The sequence below is a fragment of the Tamandua tetradactyla genome, chromosome 12, assembly GCF_023851605.1.
Source record: "Tamandua tetradactyla isolate mTamTet1 chromosome 12, mTamTet1.pri, whole genome shotgun sequence".
Taxonomy (NCBI): Eukaryota; Metazoa; Chordata; class Mammalia; order Pilosa; family Myrmecophagidae; genus Tamandua; species Tamandua tetradactyla.
In genome coordinates, this window is record NC_135338.1 from 75,660,904 (window position 1) to 75,688,474 (window position 27,571).

At 36.9% G+C, this 27,571-nt stretch overlaps 1 protein-coding gene across 5 annotated transcripts in view; it reads right to left on the minus strand.

Annotated features, from left to right (window-relative positions):
• Positions 1-384: 384 nt before the first annotated feature.
• Positions 385-27,571, minus strand: part of GABRG3 (gamma-aminobutyric acid type A receptor subunit gamma3) — a 736,378-nt gene continuing 709,191 nt past the window's right edge. For 3 of the 5 annotated variants that reach the window (XM_077123976.1, XM_077123980.1, XM_077123979.1), the window contains 3 exons: positions 10,384-10,580; positions 10,013-10,090; positions 3,040-4,690 (listed from right to left, as the gene is read on the minus strand). In XM_077123976.1, the coding sequence (XP_076980091.1) occupies positions 4,409-4,690; positions 10,013-10,090; positions 10,384-10,580 (557 nt within the window). In that variant the 3' untranslated portion in view covers positions 3,040-4,408. Of the gene's footprint in view, positions 2,130-3,039; positions 4,691-10,012; positions 10,091-10,383; positions 10,581-27,571 lie in introns of those variants that run through there. The other 2 variants (XM_077123978.1, XM_077123977.1) reach the window with 2 other exon arrangements.

The window sequence follows — 27,571 nt, forward strand, 5'->3', positions numbered from 1 at the left end:
CTATCATCTCAAGACATACATGCTTTCTGTCTATGACAGAAATCTATTCTTATAATAAATGCAAAGTAATGAGGGACCAGAGCTGTGTGTATTATTTATCCTGAACTGTTATTTTTGGTTCTTTGACTCTGATTACACTATGAAGAACACAAATATGGAGGTACTGCTAAGCTGTTTGACCCTGAATATGTTTTACTGGCCAATTTGAGAAAAAGAAATATTAACAGATTATGTACTTCCTCAATTTGGAGCAATTTGCAGGGGGCTCAACAGGAAATTTTGAATTTAACAAATGTAGTGTATTCACAATCTGTTTCTTTCCTTTTCCTTCCAGATACCTTTCTTGATATTTTAAAAATGAAGATAGTATTCTGAGGCTCAAGATGGCTCATTTCGTTAAATATTGAGATTAACATTTCAATATACATTTATATCTGATTAAATTTATCTCAAATTATCCAGTAACTTTTTCCAGACATCGAGGATAGAATTTCATATGTTAATAGTTTATAAATTCCCAGTAAAAAAAGATTGAAAACAATTGTAAGATCATGGAGCAGATACTGAAATTCTCTGTGCCTTGAAAGCACTGAATTGGTATCATGATAAGCACAATGGTTTGAAACGAAATATAATTTTTCAATCTCTATGAGGGAAATCAGAGAAAGCTTCCAGTTATTGGCAGCTAGGTAAAAGTGACAAAGAATAAGAGGTTTTTGTTTTGTTTTGTTTTCTAGCCCTTTAAACAAAAGTGCTGCATTGCTTCCTAATTGTGGTAAACATAAGTCAATGCAAGATGAAGTTATTGATTACCTCCCTTTGCTCCTCAGAGCATGATATTTTGCAGCGCAACAAAACAACATGCCCAAAATCTTTCGCTGCAATGGGTTATCTCCAGGTATAATGAATTCATTGTAAAAGTTCTATATGAACATCCATATTTCCATCACAAGGACCATTTTGTTGATTTTTAAATGGGCCACAAAATTCCCACATGCACAATAAAATATTTGGTATAGAGGATATATATTTCCACAAAACTGTGTTTTCAATTTATTTGATATAAGGATAAGACTTTTTGGCATGGGCTAAGATGTAGAATCCTGTTCCCACCCACTCACAAAAGGGTAAATAGAACTTGGCATGACCTATAGTTAATTTTTATGTCTAGTATGTTGCAGTGAAATGGAAAGTCCTACAATGTAGGCATGACTCAAATTTTTAGTTTTATTTTAAGGCAAATTCTGGATTAACTGGGAACAGCATTGGATGGGTCCAGAGTAAATAATGGTAACATTGTCTGTCTTTGTCCTGAATCGGGAATCTCCATTGTGGTCAGTGGTATTGGGACTTTGCAGAGCTGAAACTTTCTAGTCTCTGGAGAGGCATTAGACTCTAATTCCATTAATATGAAATGTCTGTTTATCTTTCTTCCCTGCACCCTAGATGTTGCTTAAGAAGGCAGCAGTCACTTTGTAAGTATGATGCACAGTGGTCAGAAATTTGGGATCCTTGTCAAAATGGGAGTCCTCAACTTTTGATTTAGATTATTTCTGAAATTGATGAGCACAATAAGCACCATTGGAATGCTGAACACTCAGACAAATGCCCTATAGCTGCTAAACTGTCACCAAAAGTATTTCCTAAATACATACACAAAGCAAGATTTTGAGAGAGATGTACAGATAAACGGCATGTGTTCCACACATATCCTTAATAATTAGACAAAACAACCAGTTAGAGAGTGCTGCATCTCTCTTTTTCTTTCCACCAAAAGTAAAAACACACACATAATTCAGTGGACAAACAGCTCTGCACCTGTGCACGGGCCACATGTCTCTTTGTATTGGTATGAAAGGCTCACCTCAGGAATCAAAGTGACGTTGAGAACTTGAATAGGCAAGACTGGAGAGAAACAGGCTTAGTGTGATTTTAGCAGACTTTAAACTTCTTTTTAGTCAGACACTGTAATGGATAGATTACCATTATGAAGAAATCTATTGTATGTTCATCAGTGAACATCTGTTGGCTTCTATTGACGTGAACGTTCTCCTTAGAAAAGGAACCATGAACCATAGTGATTTGATGAAGATGATGGATCAAGATGATGGATGTTTACAAGAGAGTTGCTGGAATCAGAAAACAGAGGGTATCACTACGTGTATCCTGTAGGTGTGATTCCATGCGTTGTCAACGATGTTCAAGTACTGGGTGGCTTTGAAATGACAGGCATCAGTAAAATTGTTTTTTTAGGTAAAATTGGACCAAATCTACATTAAAAGAACATTTTTAGGTTATTTTCCTAACAAGAGGAATTTTGCTAGAAAATTCAACTCTCTCCAGAACTTCCTTTAAAATCTAACATGTTGGAATTCTTCATATTGTTACAAGTAATAAATTTATAAAGCAGGAAGTTGGGTTTGAAAAAATTGGGTTTGAACTGCCTCTGTTCTGCACTCTGGGTTCTGTTAAGAACTGGTGCGATCCTTTGCTCACTGCACCCACAGACCTCTTCTACTGAGGTTGGGAGGGGCTACTGATGCAAAGAAAAACAGAACATACTATACTAGCACATGAAATTCTCCAATAAAGCAGAAAAATTTCATGTAAACCAATATTTTCAACCTGTTCCTCCAGAAATATTTATAGTTGTTTCTTTTTTTTAATATGCAATTATGAAACAAAAGCCAGTTAGCTAATGGTCTATGTAGAAAATATTAAACCAAATAGAAAGAAAAGCAATGGACTTGAATATCTGACACTATATCGATGTGGTCCTTGAATAACCAGGTTTTTGCATTCACTTGATATGCAACTATGTTAATAAGAATAAACAACCCTATATAATTTCAATTTTTCTGGCCTCGTTCACCCCCATTTCTGTGTCTGGTATGCTTTCAGTAACATGTGCAAACAGAACTTTTATATACTTTTTCTGCATAATGTTTGACTTTTATGAGGAATAACAGTATGCACAATAGATAAAAAATAAAATTTTATGTTTTCCAATAAAATTAATTCAAACTTCTGTTTGACCAATGTGAGAAGCACAGAGATTCTGGTATCAAAATCTTAGTTATTAGGAGCCAAAGCAGTATTAACTAATTGGCAGAGCCCCTTTTTTATCATAACTATGGTGGGAAACTTCAGAAGAGTCTTATGAAGTATATATTGGTATCCAGTTATAACAAAGAACTAATATCAAGAAACAAGTTGGTTTTGTGTTATAAAAATATCAAAATAGTAATAATTGTTAGGGATCCTTTTCTTTGGGATTTTGCTGCGTATCCATATCTCAAAGTATAAAATAATTTTTGATCATCAAAATATATAATTGATGAAGGCCATTACCCATTTTTTTTTTTGCATCTAAAGTTGATTTGAAATTGAAAATGAGTGTCCTCTAAGAATTGTAAAAATTCTATCTACATTTCTTTTCACACTCTGGAATATGGTTTCAAGACAAAGGTTTGTGAATGCTGTAAATCTTCTTTTTCTAGATGAAGGGAATCATTGAGCCCATCGTAACATATACTACACACAGACAGTGGGGTTGTACCCTGGTCTAGACACAGACACTGGAGTTGCACTCTGGTCTAGACACAGACACTGGGGTTGCACCCTGGTCTAGTAAAACACAACTCAAAGTGAAATGTTGTTGAACTCAGGCTGAACTTGTCCAGGAATACAAAGTTCAAATACTGTTAGACTTTCAGTAGTTTCAAATAAAGTAATAATCTTCTAATATTCAGAGATAATCAACATCTGACTGCAGCAAAATGAGAGTTTTGAAAACCATATATATTTTTTCCTCATGGAGACTGGTGGATGATGCACCTTCCCCCCTTCCCAAGCTTAGAGTGCAGTTGTTAGATGAAGGAATGCTAGCTAACTGCACTGGTGCAGAAGAGACCACTGAGAGAAGAAGTGGGGCTCAAAACTTACTACAGCTCACACATGCTCAAAGTGCCCATGAGCATGATTTATATCTATAAGGAGAGGTTCAGCACACATGGGCACTGAGGCCAAGGGTTGCAAAAGGAACAACATAGAAGGGGCAGGGGCCTGAGAGAGCTTCTCAGACATTTTCTTGGATGTATTACAGATTTCTTTGCAAGGGTAATCAGCAGCTGCTTCTAATATCCAAACACCAATCATAAACATCACCAAGCTACAGATTCATTGGATTAATTTGTGTATTTGTGTGTGTGTATTCGTGTGTGTGTATGAAATACATAATAAACATGTATGCTGAATTCTTCCTGGGTTGTTCTAAGGTAATTTATAACTTGAGATAAATTGACAAGTGCCCTTCGTTGCTACTTCAGATTGGTCCTTATGGGTCTGGGGATGAGGGTAGGTAAAGAGTGTGAACCAAGTGCTCTTAACACATTGCTAGAAGCAACATTTAGAGATACAGGTATCCGACCCAATAGACCAGGTTAAAGAGCAGAAACGACGTGGGGAAAAAGACACGAGAATATGAGTCCAGCTCCAGAAGGTCTATGTGAATCCGTCCTTTTCTCCAAGATCCTGACTTACATTCTTCATAGCAGCAGAAAAAGCTCTGGCAGTCTTTGCCATCCAGACACTCATAGACACAGGAATCTTCAAATTCCTGCCAGTACACGGAATTGTTTAGAGTGATCATCGCAGGCGGTGGTGGATGCATATCAAGGAGAGAGTAGTTCTGCAGGCAACGAGAGCAACACAACAGTCATCATGGAACACAGTAAAGCAGCCCAAGGTGTGTCAAGCAAAATGTCTATACTGGTCTGTTTACTAAAGATAAATGAGTGTGCCCATCCTCTGATGCTTCAATCTTTTCAAATCTAAAATGAGAAAATCTACATTGTAGTTTTTAAAACGTGCATATTTTCAATTGTATATCAGCCATTTCAAATCCTATTCAAATGCCCTGCCTACTTTCCTGTCTATTTGTATGAAATACATATTATATATTGATCCCTGAAATGTTAAACAATACATATTTTGAAGTATGGACTGAAAAAAAATGGGCATTTTTTCCTAATTGGTAAACATTGAAACATACAGCTGGCACATTAGTTTGTTTGTCGAGGAGTGGTAGAGTTGTGGGAAAGTGGCCATCCAGAATTCAGTAGAAAGCATCATGAAAATCTCTTACATTTTACCAAACAAACAAACAAACAAAAACCTCACAATTACTACAAGGAAGCATGGCACCCATTTTCTTTCTACTTTTGAATCTTGGTTTTGTTAAACTTGTCCAAAATGTTAACTATTTCCATAAATGAGTGAATGGTACAGCTGTGCCTGAGGACCCATCTGTTTATTATGGTTTGAACTGTGTCCCACGAAAGAAGGCATGTTCAATTCTTAACCCCCAGCCCTGTGAATGTGATATTATTTAGAAATAGGGTTTTTGAAGAAGTGATTATTAAGACGAGGCAAGCTGAATTAGGGTGGGCTGGAATCCAAAATGAAAGGTATCCTTATAAGAAGAGGTACATTTGGATGCAGAAAGATACACAAGGAGAAACAGCCAAGTGAAGATGGGTGCAGAGATTATAGTGATGCTGGCACAGCTCAATAACACCAAGGATTATCAGAAACCGCTAGAAGCTAGAAGAGGCAAGAGAAGGATTTTCTCCTATAGGTTTCAGAAGAAGTATATCCCTGCCAATACCCTCATTTCAGATTTCTGGCCTCCAGAATTCAGACAGCAAATTTCTGTTGTTTTAAGCCACTAAATTTGTGGAGCTTTGTCATAGCCACCCTGGAAACTAAGTACCTAAAGCAAGATTACCTGGACCACTTGATCACTACCTACTGCCTGCTGCTCACCTGCTGATAGTTGGATAGTTAGGAAAAATACTCAATAAATATAAATCCTTTAGCTGAAAAGTGCTTAGTATAATATTCAGCAGCTAGAAAAATGTTTATTATGATCACTTCCTCAAGCAGTCTTGAATTATTTTAAGCTTAGAAGCCCTTTGAAATAGCTTGCTGTTGATCTAATCTAAAAAGGTTACTCTCTGTTCTTTTTCTGTTACAAGTTAAAAGTTGCAAGAACCTCCCTGGCTCTTCCTGCAGGGGTGAAACCCACATGGGCTAAAAGCAGCACCTTCCTCCTTTTGAAGTGCAAGATTAAAAGACTAAATGGTCAGCAAACCCAGAAGGGTCTACAAGAAAACAGGATGTGCAAACTGAACAGCTTTTCCTCTTCCATTTGTTTCTTTTTCTTTTTTTTTTCTTCTTGATCCTGGCCATTTCTCTGTATGTTTTGGGTTATAAAAGCCCAAATCACCCTTCTCTCTCCAAATTGGTATTGGAAAATATTTTCTCAAGTTCCTCATATGTGCACCTGTAATAAAACTCACCTCCTCACCAAACAAAGAGACTAGTTTCTCTGATGCAGGACGAGGCAGGCCTAACTATTGAATACCGTGTTTTCTGATAGTAACACTGTGCCATGCATGCACTGTGCTATGCATCTTTGTTGCAATAATATGGTACAGGCGTCTGGCTTCCTCCTTAACTCTGGTGAACAGCAGAGATGAGAGTATTGCCATCTGTACAGCTCTAATATGTATTTTACTCATTTGGCCTGTTGGTTCTCAAATTTGACTGTGTGCAAAAATCACAGGGCATGTGTGTGTGTGTGTGTGTGTGTGTGTGTTGAAACACAGCCGACTCCTTCCTCTACCTGGCACCTTTTAGGAATCTGTAGCTTTTGACAAGCACCAATTTTTAAAAACCTGCCTTTATAAGATAATAACAATTGCATTGAAAATTTTCTTACAAGTGTTTTGACAGTGTTAACTCAAATAGTCTTCCATTCATTTCTTCAATCTCATGTGTCTATCTGTGTGGCTCCTTACTATATGGAGTGGAATATGGGCAGGTGGGGAAAGCAGATGAGAAACTAGGCCGTTACAGTACAGGGACAAGGCAAGGCACAAATGCAGACTGGGAATCAGAAGTCTGCACAGAGTTGGGGACAGCTCACTGGAGACCTAAAGGTGACTTCTGGAGGGCCTAGGCAAATAAATTGCAAAGTTGCTAGGGTCAGGAGAAACCTCCATTTCACTTTCCTGTTAGTAAACAAAACCCCACAATTACTGAAACATCTAAACTGGATGCAATGATGTAGAGAACTCTATTCATGTCCTTAGGGCTCAGTGTTTTGAAATGAAACCAGTTCCATTTTATAATATTGAAATAAAACATAGTATGTTAAAAATCCTAAGCAGCCATACATAATATTGCTTAAGTACTTCATTAAATGTGTTCTCATATACCATAAATATTTCATACTACCCCAAAATAGAGATTTTAATTACTGATACTCCAAAGTCACCCTCACTGTGCCTGTGAGTGAACTGAACCTCTGTCAAATTTCTTGGAACCATGGTGCTTCGTAGTGCCAGGCCCCCCTGCCTCTTGGGGAATACATCAGTGTTACGTCGCACAGGTTTTATGTGTTGAATTGTGTCCCACAAAAGACATGTTCAAATGCCAACCTCCAGTCCTGTGAACATGACCTTATTTGGAAATGGGATCTTTGAAAATGTAATTAGTTAAGATGAGGTCAAACTGGACTAGAGTGGACCTGATCCAATATGACTAGTGTCTTTATAAAAAGGGAGGGAGACACAGAGAGACCGGGGAAGACATTACATGATAATTGAGGCAGAGAACCTCATGTCTTGTTGGGCAAGCCACTGCCAGAAGCTAGGAGGGGCATGGAATGGATCCCTTCCTAAATACTTTAGAGGTTTCATGGCCCTGCCAACAAGTTGATTTTGGACTTCTGTCCTCCAGAATTGTGAGACAATAAATCTCTGATGATTTAAATCCTCCTGTTTGTGGTACTTTGTTATGGAAGCTCCAGGAAACCAAAACAGATTAGGAAACTGAAGCACAGAAAGGTGAGGATGATTTGTTCTTAAGCTGATGGTTCACAGAACCTGGTTCCCATTTCTCATGGCTTTGAGTCTGTGCGTTTCCCATTCATTCCTGACGTGATCCCTGAACTGGCATAATCCCTATAGATAAAGACAATTCTTATCCAACCATAGAAATGCTTCCTTTGTCTTTGGCTACAGTATAGACTCTTGTTGAAGATCTACCTGGCTGTGTTTTCTCACCTGTCCTGACACCCTTTGTGTCTGTGAGTTGATTTTCCTTGTACTTTCTTCAAGGACATTCAACATTCCCTCATTTTTATATTTTCTTCTAGATTAGTGGAAACTCCTTTTTTCTCTGTGTTGAAAGGATTCTCCTTTTCTTTTGGCAGTGTCATTTCTACCCCAAATTCTTTCTCTCTCCCCCAGACTGCTGGTTCTGGGTGATAATATGTTCTGTCAGCCCTGAACTATTAGTTGTAACCAATAGCATCCTTCTCCCTCTACATTTCAGTCTCTTGCTATTTGGTGGCAAAATCTGTGTGTTTACCACAGCTCTGTAGTGTATCAGAACTACAAGGGACACATTTGCAGAAGATAAATCTTTCATGAGTCTCCTTATGAAAATGGGTTGAAGTGCACTAAATACATGGGACTTACTAGCAGTAAGAAAACCACATATGGTGCATGAGGGATGTAAAATACTCATTATCATTAGTGAATTGAAATGAATAAGGGAATAAAAGAACTGCTTATCTATAAAAGGTTGGTATATAATAAAAATAGCAGCTCACATCAATGAGTCAATGATAAATTAATCAATTTTTCAATAAAGTTAGATTCATATATCACACCATATATTAAAAGTACAGATGAAGTAATAATTAACATATAGCAAATTAAAAAAAACAACAACGATGGCACTTAGTCCATGTTTCTATGACTCAATCTCTCCATTCTTCAGTTTCCTTATGCATAGAATGGGTGTTGTGAGGATAAAAGGAGGTCATACATTAAAACAATGGGTGGAACAGACAAGTGCTCAAAGAGAGAGGGGCCTGGGTTGTATCCTTTTGCATGGAGGAAAGACACTCCTAAGCATACACAGAGGCAGAAACTAAAACAGAAAAGACTTATAGATTTGACTAAAGGAAACTTAAACCATATGCATGTGGGGAATAAAAGCAAAATATAAATAGGAGTGACCACATTGCCATAGAAAGACGGAGTAAAAATGACATAGAAAAGACGATATTCTCAATATATGTTATGATGACAGTAAAAATACACATTATATAAAATACAATGTACATAATTTATAACATGCAACTAACTGGCAAATTGCTATGGTAAAATACTAAAAAATGGTTAAAAGACATTAAAATTAATTCATAAAAACAAAAATGCAATAAAGAATATTTAACCTCATTAATAATCCAAGAAATGGCAGTAGAAATAGCTGCCAGTGTCTTTTTTTTCTGACTAACTAAATGCAGGCGGGCTCTGGGAGATGGGTATCCCTACAGTGTTAATGAGTTCATGCAATGCCATTTATCAAATATTGTGAATAACCTTTGACCCAGTTACTCTATGCTGAAGAATTTATATTGAGTAAATCATCTCAGGTGAGAACAAAACTATAGTTATAAAAATGTGTATAAAAACTAGAAGTTGTAGAATAGACCAATATCCAAACCAGGTTATTGTTAGATATTTGCCTGTGTATCAATCATGCATATGTGATGCAATTATTTAAATGATTCTGTGAAATAATATTTATAACAGGGAAACCTATTCATAACATATTTTTGAGTTACAAAAACAGGTTATAGAACAATACATATACCATGACTTAGTTTTTCTAATTCATGGATGCATATTTTTAAATGCCTAGAAAACAATCATAAATGTGTATACCATCAACTCAATCCCTGGTTGGAAAACCTAGAATTCATTTTCTCCTCTATTTTCCAAATTTTCTACATTGGAAATTGAAACAAAAGTACACAATTTTTAAGGAAGCACTTGCATTTCTCATTAGTCTTCAGTATGTGGATACATAAATGATAACATATCTTTCAAGTCAATCTTAACCTAGTAGAAGTTCTCAGAAATATTTGCACCTGAAACGCTATACATACGGAGGGAGTTTGTAGGCTTAGTCGCTCAGGAATCCATTTTGAGGAATCTGGATGTAATAACTACAAGAAAAGTAAAAACAAACAAACAAAAAGATTAAAACTTGCCATGAACATCTGTGCACCACAAATCATCCTCAATGAGAAGCAATCTTTAAGGCATAATTAAATGAACCCATGTCACTAGGAGGAGAGACCAAGCAGAAGCTTGAGGGTTATATTCCTGTTTTGTAAAGTCTCCTTGAATTAGCTATTTATACAATGTTCTATAAATTTCTTAGGAATAAAATTGCATTTACAAACAGAACATTTATTTCAAACTATCCTTCCAGAAACTCTTTGCTACCGCAACTCACAGATGTTTTCTTCTTGGTGACGGGTGGTTTTCTACAACTCGAATAGTAGTTAAGGGTGGCATACTCCATAAGCGCAGCAAAGACGAATAGGAAACACACAGTCACAAAGAGGTCCATGGCTGTCACGTAGGATACCCGTGGCAAGGATTTCCTGGCAATGGTGCTAAGGGTAGTCATGGTGAGGACTGTGGTAATACCTGCAAATGAAACATCCATCACGTTATTAAAAGAAGCAAAATGGAAGAGAAATAGTAAAAGATCACCCCTAAAACTGCCACTGCAACACAGCTGTGTCATATCTACATGGCTCCTTCTGGCATTACCTGCTTAATTTATTATTACTTTCTATTGTAATATTCACACAATGTTGTAAACAAGTTTAAAATTTCTTATGATAGCCTGATGATAACATTAAGCCATGTGACTTAACTTGACATCCTACAGCAATTCTCCTATTGGTTGACATTTTATCTTTTTAATAATTTAAGTAAGATACAATTTATAGTCCCCCTATACATTCCATTCTCTTCTGCATTTCACACTCATACTTTTTTTTCTGCCCAAAGAAACATTTTTCTTTCTAACTTCCCCATGCTTAACCAATTTCTGAACTCCCACTCTTCTTCAAGATCTACCTACCACAAACACTTTCTCTACAGCACCCAAGGAAGAGTTGATGACATGCACATCTGCACTATCAGTGGGCCTTATGTGAACCTTGGTTTTTGCATTATCACAGCAAATTGCACAAACTTTTGCATGTCTGTCTCCCCAAATATATTGAGTAATTTTTTTTGTATGCTGTGTGGCGAGGTCACATTTCATTATTTTTCCATGTAAGTATCCCATTATCGCAGCACCATTTGTTGATTTTTTTTTTTTGCATTTTTTTGTTTGTTTGTTTTCACTTGTTTGTTTTTTGGGAAGTGCATGGACTGGGAATTGAACCTGAGTCTCCCACATGGCAAGTGACAATTCTACCACTGAACTATCCTTGCATATCCTATATTGAGTAATTTTTAAGAGCAGAGTTATTCCTTGCTCAGTTTGTTTACCACTCACTTAGCATAGCACCTAGCATATTTTAGGGTTTAAATTCATGCTTTACATTGGGCAAATTGATGAATTTTTTGATTAATAACTAATAATAGTGTGGTTTTGACATTTATTACTTCTAATGTGTGGGTCAATACTAAGATTTAAGCAAACACTGTAGAAAAGATTTCAGAAAAGAGACATAGATATGATGGAAAGTTTAGAAGAAAAAATAAATGAGAAAAAGAATAGAGATTACTGAGCATGAAGAAGAGTGAAATGACTTGACAATTATCAAGTGAAATAAGTTAATGATTACTCTTTTGGGTAAGTTCCCTGGAAATGCAGGCTTACCCCAGAGCTAGGCAGTGGTATCTGTTAGTGACATGTGGTGCACATACTTCAGAAAAATGGGAATCTGGCATCTAACACTCACCATCTCTGATACTTTGGCATCTCTGTGGTTCAACAACTTCAGTTAATAAATGGGAATACAATAAAATATAAGCCTCATAGGTCCCTCAAAGACTAGGTACATGTGACTGATGTATACATATCAACCCTTGTATTAGTCAGGATTCTCTAGAGAAACAGAACCTACAAGAGATATCTGTAAATATGAGATTTATAAGTGTCACACACAACCATGGGAATGCAAGAGTACAAATTCCATAGGGCAGGCTGTGGGGCTGGCAACTCCATTGAGGGGTGTTGACGAACTCCACAGAGAGGCTCACTGGCTGAAGAAGAAGTGAAAATTATCTTTTCCCCCTTAAAAGTCTTCAGCTGATTAGGTCAAATCCAACTCACTGGATTAAAGCATTTGCAGGAGACACCCTAAGCAGATGTAATCTGCTATCAACTGAGTAATGATTTAATAAATCAGCCTTCTGGCTTATCAACCAGCCATGAAACATCCTTGCAGTAACAATTAGGCCAGTGCTTGCCTGACCAGACAATTGGACATGCTCTCCTGGCGAAGGCAACACTAGAACTTAACACTCTGTGAATGTCACAGCTATACACATCACCTTAAATCATGATTAATTTATAAATAGAATGCAGTAACAGACATACGTTTTGCTTAACAATACTCAACTGTCATGTGTATAACTGGAAATGTACTAAATCTCTCCAGAATAGGGTGCAAGTCTTTAGGAACTATTCACTCTCAAACTTGATATCCTATAACTTAAATACTGTAATACGAACAACACATGTCATATGATAAGAAGAAAACAAGATATTTGCTTTCTGTACAAATACAAAAATGAACATACAACAAAACAAGGAGGAAATAGTCATACCATCACAGTTCTCATTTCTGTAACTGATCACATGATTGTAGTTCATACTGATCACATCTTTTTCTACTACCTATCCCATTTTCCCTTTACCCTCAGAAAACAGTTCAACGGACCATGGTTCTTTGCCTGGTGGGGTGACCCAAACTTTCATTCCTGAAGTTTCTGGGCCATTTCTAGCCTTGCCTGGATTGGGGTTGTTGCAGTTTTCCACTGACTTTAATTATAGGGCATGGTAGTACTAAGAAATGCTATAGGGGATCTTCTGTATTCCAGGAACAATCTTCTTTATCTCCACTGTGCAGTTGCAATCCTATAACCCTTCAATAGTCAGGTTCAATGAACCCAGTTGTAAGTAATCTCCTTACTTGCCTGCTGATTCAGAGGCATAAAAACCCAAAGTGGTCAGATAGCAGTCTTAACCTCCAGTTCAATGGAATCACTATTGTATGTCCTGGTAGGAGCACTCCTTCTTTTGCAACTAGATCTGTAGACTATCAGAGTTTAAGGTTTCAGGGACAGAAAGCAAAAATTTTCCTAGTGGATCTGTAAAGATAATAGTGAGTGATGCCATTCCCATGTCCACCCCTTGATTCCTGGACCTGTGTATCCTGGCTATGGGAGAAACAGCACAATACAGTGGGCACTCATAGAGTAGAATCATCAGAGCATATACAACCTCCTGGAGAACATTGTCCCAGCCCTGTAAGGTATTGCCACTTAGTTGGTAGCATAATTGAGTCTTCAAAAGGCCATTCCACCATTCTGTCAATCCAGCTGCCTCTAGATGATAGGGAACATAGTAAAGTGAGAGAATTCCATAAGAATTTGCCCATTCCTCCACTTCATTTTCAGTGTAGTGGGCTTCCTGATCAGAAGCAATGTTGTGTGGAATAACCTGACAGTGGCTAAGTCATTCCATTAGTCCATGGACGATAATTTTGTGGAAGCATTGCATGCAGTAAAGATAAACCAATATCCAGAGTATGTATTTATTACAGTTAGAACAAATTGCTGCACCTTCCATCAGGGAAGAGGCCCAATGTAATTAATCTGCCACCAGATAGCAGGCTGATCACCTCAGGGAATGGTGTCGTATCATGGACTGAGCATGGGTCTCTGCTACTATCAGATTGGGCACTCAGCAGTGGCTTTACCCAGGCTGACCTTGGTGAGTTGAAGTCCATGTTGCTGGGCCTATGAATAATCTCCATCTATACCACCATGCCTATTTTGTTTATGAGCCCACTGGGCAATGGAAGGAGTAGCTGAGGAAAGAGGATGACTTGTATCCAGAGAATGGGTCATCTTATCCACTTGATTATTGAAACATTCCTTGGCTGAAGTCAATTTCTGGTGAGCATTCACATGGGACACAAATATCTTTATGTTTTTTGCTCACTCAGAAAGGTCTGTACGCATACCTCTTCGCCAGACTGCTCTGTCACCATTCTTTCAATCATGCTCCTTCCAAGTCCACACCATCCAGTCAAATCATTAGCAACAGCCCATGAGTCAGTAAAGAAATGCACTTATGACCAGTTTTGCTTCCAAGCAAAATGAACAACTAGGTGCATGAAGTTCTACCACTGGGAGGATTTCCACTCACCACTGTCCTTCAAGGACATCCCAGAAAGAAAGTGGATAAATCTGTCCACTTTCAGATGGTACCTGCATATCATGCAGAATCATCTGTAAATCAGGCCCAAATTTTCCTCAGTCACCTGAGTGTAAAGAATGCCCAAAGAGGCAAGAGCTCTGGGCTGAGAAAGAGAAGGTAATGTGGTAGAAAGGGGGGCCATGGGCATTTGGGTCACTTCTGTATGTAACGTGTCCTTTCAGGACCTGCTCAAGTCCTATCTCACATATACCATTTCCATTTTAGGATGGAATGCTGCTCTGCATGCCCAAATTTATGGCTCTGTGGGTCAGGCAACACCCAGCTCATGATAGGCAACTCAGGTCTTATGGTAACTTGGTGGCTCATGGTTAAGCATTCAGTCTTTACTAAGGCCAGTAGCAAGCCAAGAGCTGCTTCTCAAAAGGAAAGTTGTTATCTGCAGTGGTTGGTAAGGCTTTACTCCAAAATCCTAAGGGTCTGCATTGTAAATGTCCTATAGGGGCTTGCAAAGGCTCCAAACAGAATCCTTATTTGTCACTGACACTTCCTTATTTGTCATTGACATTTCCAGCACTGTTGGATCTGCTGGATCATATGGCCCAAGTGGCAGAGATGCTTGAACAGTAGTCTGGACCTGTTGCAAAGCCTCCTCTTTTTCTGGTACCCACTTAAAACTAGCAGATTTTTCTGGCCACTGGGTAAATGGGCCAGAGTAGCACACCCAAATGAGGATTATGTTGTCTCTAAAATCCAAAAATTCCAACTAGGCATTGTGCTTCTTTTTTGGTCATAGGAGGGGTCAGATGCAACAGTTTATTCTTCACTTTATAAAGGATATCTTGACAAGCCCCACATCTAGTGACACCTAGAAATTTCAGTGACGTGGAAGGCCCCTGTATTTTGTTGTATTTAGTTCCCGTCCCCTGACATACAAATGCTTTATCAATAAGTTTGGATAGTTGCTACATCTTCCTCACCAAGTACAATCAACATGATATCATGAATACAATAGATCAGTGTGAGGTCTTATGGGAGGGAGAAATGATCAAGTTCTGTATGGACAAGATTATAACATAGGGCTGGAGAATTGATATACTCCTGAGATAGGACAGTGAAGGTATACTGCTGGTCCTGCCAGCTAAAAAAAAAAAATGTTTCTGGTGGTCCTTACTAAGAGCTTTGAGAAGAAAGCATTTTCCAGATCAGTAGCTACATACCAGGACCAGCAGATATGTTGATTTGCCTATGCATGTCTGGAACAGCAGTTGCATTTGGAATCACCATCTGGTTAATTTATGACAATACACTGTCAACCTCCCAGACCCATCTGTTTTCTGAACAAGCCAAATAAGAGAGGTGAATGGGAATGTGTTGAGAATCACTACCCTGTATTCTTCAAGTCCTTAAGAATGGCACTTACCTCTGCAATGCCTCCAGTAATTGGTTATTGCTTCTGATTTACTATTTTTCTGTGTAGGGGCAGTTCTAATGTCTTCCACTTGGATTTTCCTACCATAACAGTCCTCACTCCATGAATCAAGGAACCAATGTGGAGATTCTGCTAGTTGCTGAGTATGTCTATTCCAATTATATATACCAGAACTGCAGAAATCACTACAGGCATGGGGATCCACTAGATTCACTATGAAATGGACTTTAGCTAAAACTCCATTCATCACCTGACCTCCATAAGCCCCTACTCTGAATGGTGGGCCAGAGTGATGTTTTGCATCTCCTGGAATTAATGTCACTTCTTAGCAAGTGTCTAATAAACCCCCAAATATCTGATCATTTCCTTTTCCCCAATGCACAGTAAAGGGCTGTAGATCTCCCTGGGAAAGGCTGGTAGGAAGGTTCACAGTATACATTTTGGACTGTGTAGTGAGTCCTTCCCCAAAGGTACCCAGCCTTTCCCTCATTCAAGGGGTTCTGGGTGTGTAAACTGTCTCAAGTCTGGGAATTAAGAGGCTATAACTCTGTTTTTGCAATTCAAGTTAGACTTCTGTTCACCAGACCTAGAGTTCTCTGATTATACAGCTCAAACAAGAATTTAGTAGACTGCTCATCTATTTTACTTCTAGGTACCCCATAATTTACTAGTCAACATCACAGTCTCTGTAAGTCATATTAATTTGATTGTTGCTTTAAGTCTGCTGTCCATTGTGGTGTCCACACCCACTATGTCTGTGGTGATTAACTATTGCCACAAGGCTTCTGCCAATTCAGGATATAATCATCCCCATTGTGTTTAAGGATTCCAGTTCAGTGACAATAGTTCCCACAGTAATATCTGACCTACAGAGAAGGGCAAGTATAGAGCTCTTCAGAGATGATGGAGCAAGTCTCACAAACTTATTCTTCACAGTCCTGGTAAAAGGTGTGCCCTCTGGACATTCCTGGGGGTGTGTGAGTGGGCATTCCATAACATATCCACTCTAGTATTCCTCTGAACCTCTCATCTGCATTGTACCAGGACAGTTCTGGCATTTCAGCTTCAGGTAATATCGGCCATTTTTTGATCCATGTTTCAGCCAACGATCCAAACAAGCTGATAATGCCCTTTCTAAACCCTCAAGCTACAACTTTGAATGCAGTATCTCTACTTAGTGGGCCCATATCAATAAATTCAGCCTGATACAACTTTATATTACTTCCACCATTATCTCACACCCTTGATATCCCTTCTCTCACATATACCTGTGTATAAAGATTGGAAAACTCATGCCATTCTTTTGGAGAATAGCATACCTCCTCATGGGCACACTCTGTACTTCACCTTTTGGGGCCTGTTGGGATTTTGGTTTAGTTATAAGTCTTGAAGAAAAGAGGGGTGTGAGGGTGAGTCATGAAAAGAATTAAAATGGTCTTTCAAGCAATACCTCGGGGCATAACATTGTAATTTTATCTGATAAAGCAGGATTAATTGCTCTAGACAGAAGAGAGAGGGCTGTTTCCCCAGGGCAGGTGGTTACAGGTATAGCAGGCACAGAAGGGTTAATCCCTTTAGGTAGTGGTTGGCTGGCAGACTCCTCAGGGTGAATTGGAGGCCAAGAAGCTGTTTCCTGAAGGCATTCTGGAGTTCAGAAAGCTGTTGCCTCAGGGTTGTCCATTCATTACAGGTCTGTCTAGGAAAGGCAGAGTGTTTCCATGTTCCTACTGCCATCTTTATCAAGCCATATGTCCCCATCCCAATTTTCAGGATCCCATTATTTTCCTATCAAAGCCCTTACTTTAACAGCAAACAACCTGCAAGGTTGAGAATTTAGTTTACATTATAAATCTGCTATTTGCCCAGTGAAGCTCTGTGTCTGGTTTTCCAAGATCTCAAACCTGTTACCACAGGAAATAAGATTTTCTTTTGGGTCACACATCATAACATTTACATCTTTCATACATTGCTTTATGTTGCAAATCTGAAGCCTCCAGCTCACCCCTTTCTCTCATAACTGTATCTAGCATATCTAACAACAACCAGCCACTCTCACCCAGAGCCTTGCCTCATATAAGTGTGCAATTAGCAGAATCAAATGGTGACATTTTGTGTCTCTCTATTCCCAATTCATACCATGAACTGTCAGTGCCACCTTTGTTATTGGAAACAGAATCATTAGTGCCTTTGAGTCTAATCAGGGTAGAAAATCAATAGTAAAAGCTATTTTAAGAGTTTATTTTTCAAAAACGACTCCCAGTACCAAGCTTTATTAGGGTTCTCTAGAGAATCAGAGCCAACAGGAGATATCTGTAAATACGAGATTTAGAAAAGTGTCACATGCAACTATGAGAATGGGAGAGTCTAAAATCCATAAGACAGGCTGTGAGGCTGGCAACTCTACTGAAGGGTCTTGAGGAACTCCACAGGAGTTCCTAGCTGGCTGAAGAAGTGAAAATTATCTCTTCTTCCTTAAAAGTCTTCAACTGATTGTATCAAGTTCAACTCATTGGATTATCTCATTTGCAGGACACATGTCCTTCATTGATAGTAGAGATAATCAACCACAGCTGTAATCAACTTACTGATGATTTAATAAATCAGTCTTTTTGTTTATCAATCAGCCATGAAATATCCTTGCAGTAATGATTAGGCCAGTGCTTGCCTGACCAAAAAATTGGGTACCATCACCTGGCCAAATTGACACCAAACCTAACCATTACAGTCCCCATGTTTAGTCCACCCCTGCATCTCCTCAAGGTGAGTTTTCCAGGGCCAGCTGGAGAATAAACCTAGCAGCATGTAGGTGGACAACTTGGAACGATATAAATGATATTGACCTGGAATTCAAAGACTTCAGCCTTGTTCTGGGCCCTGTCAGCCACCATTATGAGAAATCACTTACCTTTTAAAAATCAGTTTTTACTTTTCTTTAATTATTTCAGTAAAATAAAATATCAGCTTCTCGTTACTGCTAAGGAAATTGTGATACTCATTACAAATGCTGTGTAAACTGGAAAAGCCTACACTGATGCAGGTGCATTTTTATGAAAAAGAGCTTTTATTTAATAAATATCCAATTAAAAATGTGACCATGTGTACTTGGTTGAATGGTGTGCCTCTGAAGTCCTTGTCCTTCACAGAACCTGGGATGGCGCTCTGATTTGGAAATAAATATTTGCAGATGTAATTATTTAAGTTTTGATGAGGTCTTACTGGAGCAGGGTGGGCCCTTATTGCAATATGACTGGGGTCCTTAAGTGGGGGAGAGATACAGTGACATGGACACAGACAGAAGATGGTCATGTAAAGTTGGAAGTAGCTGTGCTTCCACAAACCAAGGAATTCCCAGAGACTCCTGGGACCAAGGAAAGATCAGGGGGAATAAGGTCCTAACAACACCTTTATTTATGTCTTCTGGGCTGCAGAACTATTATTTTAAGTCATCTACTTTGTCCTGATTTGTTATGGCAGCCCTACCAAATGAATACAATTTTTGGTGCTGAGAAGTGGGGTGCTATTGTGAGGAATACCTAAAAATGTGGAAATATCTTCTGAATGAGTAATGGGTAAAAGCTCTAATTTGGAGGCACTTGTTAGAAAAAGCCTATGTTGTCTTAAAGAGACCGTTTGTAGGAATATAGATGTTAAAGTTGCTCCTGGAGGGGCCTTGAAAGGAAATGGTGAAGATACTATTGAGCACTGGTGAAATGGTCATCTTTATTATGAAGTGTAAAAATTAAGAATTTAATACCAGCAGAAACACTGTCAACCTGAACTGAAAAGGACAGACACAGGAAGAAATGAAAATGACTTTGAGGACAGAGCCATGGATTCAAAGGCCATGAAGAGTGGGTTCTCCACCTTGGGCCTGGAAGAGGACGTGGTCTTCTTCTAGAAGCTACCTCTGTTGGCTCAGAGGGCGAGTACCAAGTCTATAGGATAATTTCCAGGCCTGGAAATCTAATGGAACTTGCCGTGCTGGGTTACTAACTTGCTTTGAGACCTTCTTCTCACTCTCAGAATGGGAGTGTTTATCCTCTGCCTGTCATACCATGATACTTTGGAAGCAGAAAACTTGTTTCTAGTTCACAGGTTCACAGATGGAGAGGAATTTTGCCCTAGGAAGGACCATACGCAAAATCTCCACCCACACATTTAGGTGGTTTAGATGATGAAATTTGGAGCTTGTTGAGTTGGGGATATTTAGATGAGATTTTGTATTTAGACTTAATACAAGGAATCTAAGACTTTGGGGAATGTTGAGATGGGGTGAATATATTTCGCATGTGGGATGGATATGAATTTTGTGGGACAAAAGGGTAATGTCAGATGGTAGTGTAGTTTACAGTAATTTGTTAGAAAGCCCTAGGAAACTAATACACCATGTAATGTCTAAGGAAAAGAAGTTCCAAATCATAAAGTTTCTATTTCAGTGAAGTTGTTTGTGTTTGTAGTTTCCATGGATTTGCCTTACGCTGTTTTGTTCATCTTTTATCACTTTTGGCCTCTATTCCAGATGCACACAATGGCCATCTGCTTTAGTCCCTCACCCTCCTCCCCAGAGCTATATAATACTGAGGAAAGATTAGATTTTAAATAGGACTTTCCTACATAATACAGGGATCTAAGAAACATATGAAAACAAGTGTGTTCTTTAAGGTCTCTCCCTGGCAATATGTCATGATGATTTAGATGAACGCTTAAAGGAATACAAGAGGATTTTCTCAGCTGACTGTCAGAATGTATATGAGTTTTCTGTGAAAGACCTGGCACCACAGTATTAGAGAAAAACTTTGCCATTGAACTTGGGAGGAACATATGAATATTAATACTCACATCTTACATAAATCATAAATAAACCTTTTCATTTAAACACAAACTAAGATTGCACTCTTTTAGACTGGCTGTTTTCAATTGGCACAATGTCCTAGTAAGCTGTTCAAATTCTTGTGTGCACCAATAGCTTTTTCCTTTTCAAAGCTGTGTAGTGTTCCATGGCATGGTTATATTCCAGATTCTTTAACCATTCATTTATTGAGGAGAATTTTGGTTGTATCAAATTTTTGACTATTACATCTGTGTCAACCTACCCATACAATTGTATTTGAAGTAGATTTGTTCTAGACAGACTATAGTTGGGTCATGTTTTATTTTTTATTCACTCTCCTTATCACTATCTTTCAATTGGTATATTCAGATGATTTGTATTTAGTGTAATTATATGTTAAGGTTTAAATGTGCCATTTTTTACTTTTCTGTTTTTTTCACTGTTTTACAAATCTATTTCTTTTTCTGCCTTCCTATGGGTTACTTAATATTTTTTAGAATTCCATCTTGATTTACCTACAGTGTTTATGGATGTACTCCTTGTATAGCATTTTTCATTGCTCCTCTAATAAAATATCATATTTATCACTTATTGACATTTTACCAATTTGAGTAAAATGTAGAAACCATACCTCTCTTTCCTCTACCTTGATTATAATATAACTATCTCAAATATTATTGTTAAATACTTTGAGAACCACATCAGACAATGTGTTTCAGGTATCACTCATTATTTAGAAAACTCAATAGGAGAAGGAAAGTTTATTTAATTAGCCCATACATTTACTCCATCCATTGTTCTTTCTTCCTTTTTGATGTTCCAAAATTCCCCATCTTTTAATTTTCTATCCATTTCAAGATATTCCTTTAGCCATTCTTTTTTGATAGATATGCCAGTGACAAATCTTCTCTGACCTTCATCTGAGAATGTCTTGATTTCTCCTTCATTACTGAAGGGTATTTTCACTAGGTATAGAATTCTAGCTTAATCCTTTTCTTTTAGTACTTGAAAAATGTGCCATTTCCTTCTTACCTCAATGGAGTTAGATAAGAAATCCAGTGTCACTCAAGTGGTTTTATTTTAGGTAATGTCATTTTTCTCCTTGGCTTTCAAGATTTTTTCTTTCTTTTCTTTTTCTTTTTTAGATTTTAAGTTTTATTATGATGTATCTTGGCATAGATTTCTATAGGTTTACTGTGTTTATGGCTTACTCTGCTTCTTGAATCTGTAGGTTTATGTATTTTGTCAAATTAGGGAAGAATTTTAGCCATTATTTCCTTGAATACTGCTTTAGCCACACTGTCTTTCTTTACTTTATCTGAGACATTGATGGCCCAAATGTTAAATATTTAAAATAATACCACAGGTTTCTAAACTCAATTTATTTTGTTAGTCCATTTTCTCTCTTCTCTCTTTCTTTCTCTCTCTCTGAGATAGATAAATAGGTAGGTAGGTAGGTAGGTAGGTAGGTAGATAGATAGATAGATAGATAGATAGATAGATAGACAGACAGATAGATAGATATAGATGAAATTCTATAAATTGGGAAATTTTTATTGTTATATCTTTAAGTTCAGTGATTCTTTCCTCTATCCAGTATGTAGTATTTTGAAGCTCTATGTACCCCAGAAAAAACATGTTCTTAAATCTAATCCGTTCCTGTAGATGTGATCCCATTGTGTAAATAGGGCATTTTGATGAGGTTACTTCAGTTAGGGTGTGACCCATCTTAATAAGGATGGGTCTTAATCCTCTTACTGGAATCCTTTATAATCGAGATAAATATATATATTTATATTTTTGTATTATATAATAATATTATATTTTTATATTATGTACATATACATATATTATATATACCTATCCCTCCTAGGTTTCATAGGCCCACAGATGGAGAGGAATTGTGCCTCAAGCCAGACCACACCTATAACCAATTTTGATGAGATTTTATACTTAGAATTATAGGAGTGACTTAAGAATTTTGGGGTATTGTGATGGAACGAATGTATTTTGCATATGGATGAAGATATCTTTTGGAGAACAGAAGTAGAGTGTGGTATTTTAAAGCTACATATGCCCCACAAAACATGTTCTTAAATCTAATCCATCTCTTTGGATGTAAACCCATTGGAAATATGCTCTTTTGATGGGTTTTAATCCTTTTAATGGAGTCCTTCATAAATAGGATTAATACAGAGAGAGAGAGAGGGGGTGGGGGGGGAGGAAGCAGGAAGATAAAATAAATGAAACTCAGAAGAGAAAGGAGAAGAGAGAGACCCCAGATGCCGCCATGTGTCTTGCCATGGATCAAAGGAGCTAAGGATTACCGGCAGCCAGTCTTTGAGAGGAAAGCATCAATTTAGCAATGCCTTGATTTGGGCATTTTATCAGCCTCAACACTGTAAACAAATAAATCAACATTTCATAGTGTGGCTATAAGCAGCCTAGGAAAGTAAAATACTATTAATTCTGTTCTTGAGCCCATCCAGTTGGTCTTTCATTTTAGTATTATATTTTTCAGCTCTAAAATTTCCTTTGGTTTTTCTTTAGTTTCTATTTATTTGCTGATGCTTTCTGTTCTTTTATTTATTTCAAATGTGTTTGCAATTTCTCATTAAAGAATTTTTATGATGGCTCCTTTAACATTCTAATTAGATTATTCTAATTGTGCCAAACAGATATTTTCCCAGTCTTTGTTTTGATGAGCGATGATTTATTATATCCTGGATATTTCATAAATTATTTTATGAAACTTTGAATAAAAGAAAAATTTGTAAAATTATAATTAAAATCATAAACAGCAAAATTTGAAAGTATCAGACATACAAAATATTTAAACTGGAAGCCATTAATAAAATAACTGACAAATAAAAGTAAGATTTCTATGCACAAATATATATAAAAGAAAAATAGGAAAGTGGACTTACACATTAGAGAAGATACCTATATTTTATGTAACCAACAAATCATTATCTCTCCAATAACATAAAGTATCTTTGTATTTTTTCATCCTTAATATATATATTAAAGCTTTCCTCATCAAAGATTAGTTAGTTCTTTTTGGTTTTGGTTTGAGAACTCTGCATAATCCAATATTTAGTTCTATGTTTTCATTAGAAATTTTACATTTTTAGCTTTATCATTTACATTTATGATCCATTTCATGTTATTTTTGGGTATGGTGGAAAGTAGGTATTGAAATTCATTTAATTGCACAGGAGTATCACCACTGGATTGCTTGGATACTGCTACCAAAATTAATTAATGATATATGTTTAATTTATGTATTCTCTGTTCTGTTCTAGCAATCTCCTTCTCAGTTTTTATGTTAATATATTTTTTTCTTGATTATTTTAGCTTTATAGTAATTCATAAAATCAGTTAGTATAAGCCTTTTAGCTTTATTCTTCTTTTTCAACATTTTCTTGCCTAGCAGATCATTTATATTTCTATTAAATTTTAGAAACATCTTGTCCATTTCTACAAAAAAACTTAAAGGATTTTTAGTTGATGATTATATTGAATCTATAGATCAAGATGAGGAGAATTAATTAACAGTGCATAACTTTTGATCTGTGTACATGATATCTCTTCCCATTAATGTCTTTATTAATTCCTCTAAACTATGATTTGTGATTTTGAGTTTAGAGTTTCTGCATTTTTATTTCTAAATTTACAATTTCTTCTGTAAATGGAGTTGATTTTATAATTTAATTTCTATTTTTATAAATTTGGGGTATAGATATTCAACATATTTTCAGAAATTGATATTTTATCAATTGATCTTGATCAACACACTTAATTCTTATTGATTTCTTAGGACTTTCAACACAGCTTATTACATTACATAAAAATAAAGACTGTTATACTTCCTTCTAATCTTTTGCATTTTATTCCCTTTCCTTGCTCTTTGCATTGATTACAATCTCCAATCCAATGTCAAATAAAAAGGATATAAGTGAATATTTCTGCCTTGACCCCAATCTCAAAGGTAAGATTTCACGATTTTTACTCTGTAATGCAGTTTATTATGCAACAAAGCAACTTCCCTTCTTATCTCAATTTGCTGAGTATTTTAACTGCAAAATGAATGTTTGATTTTGTCATATAATTTTCTGCCTCTATTGGGGAAATCATGACTTTTCTCCTTCATTCACCTATATAGTGTGGCGAATATTGAATGTTAGACCAACCTTGCATTCTATGGATAAGCTAGTCATAATGGATTATCCTTTTTATGTATTTTTCAGTTCACTTTGCTAATATTTTTTTGAATTCATGTTGATGAAGAATATCGGCCTCTAGGTTTCTATTCTTATAATCACTTCTACAGGTTTGTGTATCAGGGTTATTCTGTTCTCAAATAATCAGTTTGGAAGTTTCTTCCTGCTTTGTTTTCTGAAACAATTATGACTAGTATTAATTCATCCTTGAATATATCATAGAATTCATTGCCCTTTACTCTTCATACTTCACCTCATAGGAATATATTTTCATATACTTCATATCATCCTTGCTATTTAAGGACTGTATTTTATTTTATTTTTTGTATGTTGCAAACCCCATCTGACAGTTATTATTTTGACATTAATTGAGGTGACACTGAACTAAGCTAATCTTTAATGTTTTTCACATATATACCATTTGTGATGCTTTTCTTTCTTTCCTATTAATCCACATTTGTATCTATTATTTTTCTTAGCCTAATTAACTTGCTTTGGAATTTTTTCTGTGGTTTCAGATCTGTTGTGACAATTCTCTCAGTTTTTGTTCATCCACAAATGTTTATTCCAACAACATTTTTGATGTGTACTTTTGCTGGGTACAGAAATTTGCATTGACATATTTTCATTTTAATTTCAGTACTTTAAAGATGGCATTTCATACAAATGGCCAAAAGACACATGAAGAGATGCTCAATGTCCCTGGCCATTAGAGAAATGCAAATCAAAACCACAATGAGATATCATCTCACACCCACCAGAATGGCCATTATCAACAAAACAAAAAATGACAAGTGCTGGAGAGGATGCGGAGAAAGAGGCACACTTATCCACTGTTGATGGAAATGTCAAATGGTGCAACCACTGTGGAAGGCAGTTTGGCGGTTCCTCAAAAAACTGAATATAGAATTGCCATACGACCCAGCAATACCATTGCTAGGTATCTATTCAAAGGACTTAAGGGCAAAGACACAAACGGACATTTGCACGCCAATGTTTATAGCAACATTATTTACAACTGCAAAGAGATGGAAACAGCCAAAATGTCCATCAACAGACGAGTGGCTAAACAAACTGTGGTATATACATACGATGGAATATTATGCAGCTTTAAGACAGAATAAACTTATGAAGCATGTAATAACATGGATGGACCTAGAGAACATTATGCTGAGTGAGACTAGCCAAAAACTAAAGGACAAATACTGTATGGTCCCACTGATGTGAACCAACATTAGAGAATAAACTTGGAATATGTCATTGGTAACAGAGACCATCAGGAGTTAGAAACAGGGTAAGACAATGGGTAATTAATTGGAGCTGAAGGGTTACAGACTGTGCAACAGAACTAGATACAAAAACTCAAAAATGGACAGCGCAATACTATCTAATTGTAATGTAATTATGTTAAAACACTGAATGAAGCTGCATCTGAGCTATAGTTTTTGTTTGTTTGTGTTTTTTTGTTTTTTTCCTTTTTATATTTTTTATTTTTATTATTATTTTTATTTTTTTCTCTATATTATCATTCCATCTTTTAGTGACTGTGAATAGTACTGCTATGAACATCAGTGTGAAAATTTGTTTGTGTCACCACTTTCAGCTCTTTGGGGTATATACCAAGTAGTGGTATTGCCAGGTCATAGGGCAACTCGATATTTAGTTTTCTGAGGAATTGCCAGATTATCTTCCATAGTGGCTGTACCATTCCAGCAGTGCATAAGTGTCACAATTTCTCCACATCCTCTTGCACATTTGTAGTGGCTTGTGTGTTTAATAGCAGCCATTCTTATAGGTATGGTGGTATCTCATTGTAGCCTTGATCTGCATTTCCCTTATAGTTAATGCAAATGAGCATCTCTTCATGTGCTTTTTAGCCATCTGTATTTGCTTTCCAGAAAAATGTCTATTCATATCTTTAGCCCACTTTGTAATTGGGTTGCTTGTTCTTTTGCTGTTGAGTTCTATGATTTCTTTATGCATACAGGGTATCAAATCTATCTGATGTGTGATTTCCAAATATTTTCTCCCACTGAGTTGGCTGCCTCTTCATCTTTTTGACAGCCTTTTGAAGCACGAAAGCATTTGACTTTGAGGAATTTCCATTTATCTATTTTCTCTTTTGTTGCTTGTACTTTGGGTGTAAAGTTTAGGAAGCTACTTCCATTTACTAGGTCTTGAAGATGTTTTGCTACATTTTATTCTAGCATCTTTATGGTACTGGTTCTTATATTTAGATGTTTGATCCACTTTGAGTTAATTTTTGTAAAGGGTGTAAGGTGAGGGTCCTCTTTCCTTCTTCTGGCTATGGCTATCCAGTTCTCCCATGCCCATTTATTGAAAAGACTGTTTTGTCCCAGTTCAGTGGATTTGGAGGCCTTGTCGAAGATCAGTTTATGCTATCCTTTTTAAAAGTTTGTTGAGTTATTTGTTGTGACAAGAAGTTAATTTATTAGTGGTTCTCTTTGATCTTGCTACGGCTTGGTTTCAGCCTTTTTTTTTTTTTAAGGTGGTCTAAAGTACCCACAGCACTTCTGGTGTTTCAACTAGATATCCTTTTCTTAATGTTGATTCTTATATGGAATTTCTAGTATCTCTGTTCTCTTACTCCCATAGCGGCTACTCTCTGATAGGCTTTTCAGTGTCTCAGTTTATGCATGTATAGTACAGCTCTTGGCTAAGGACTTGGGGGAGGGGGGGCGTAAATCCCACTGTCCTAACATCCCCTATCCTAACCTCCTTCCT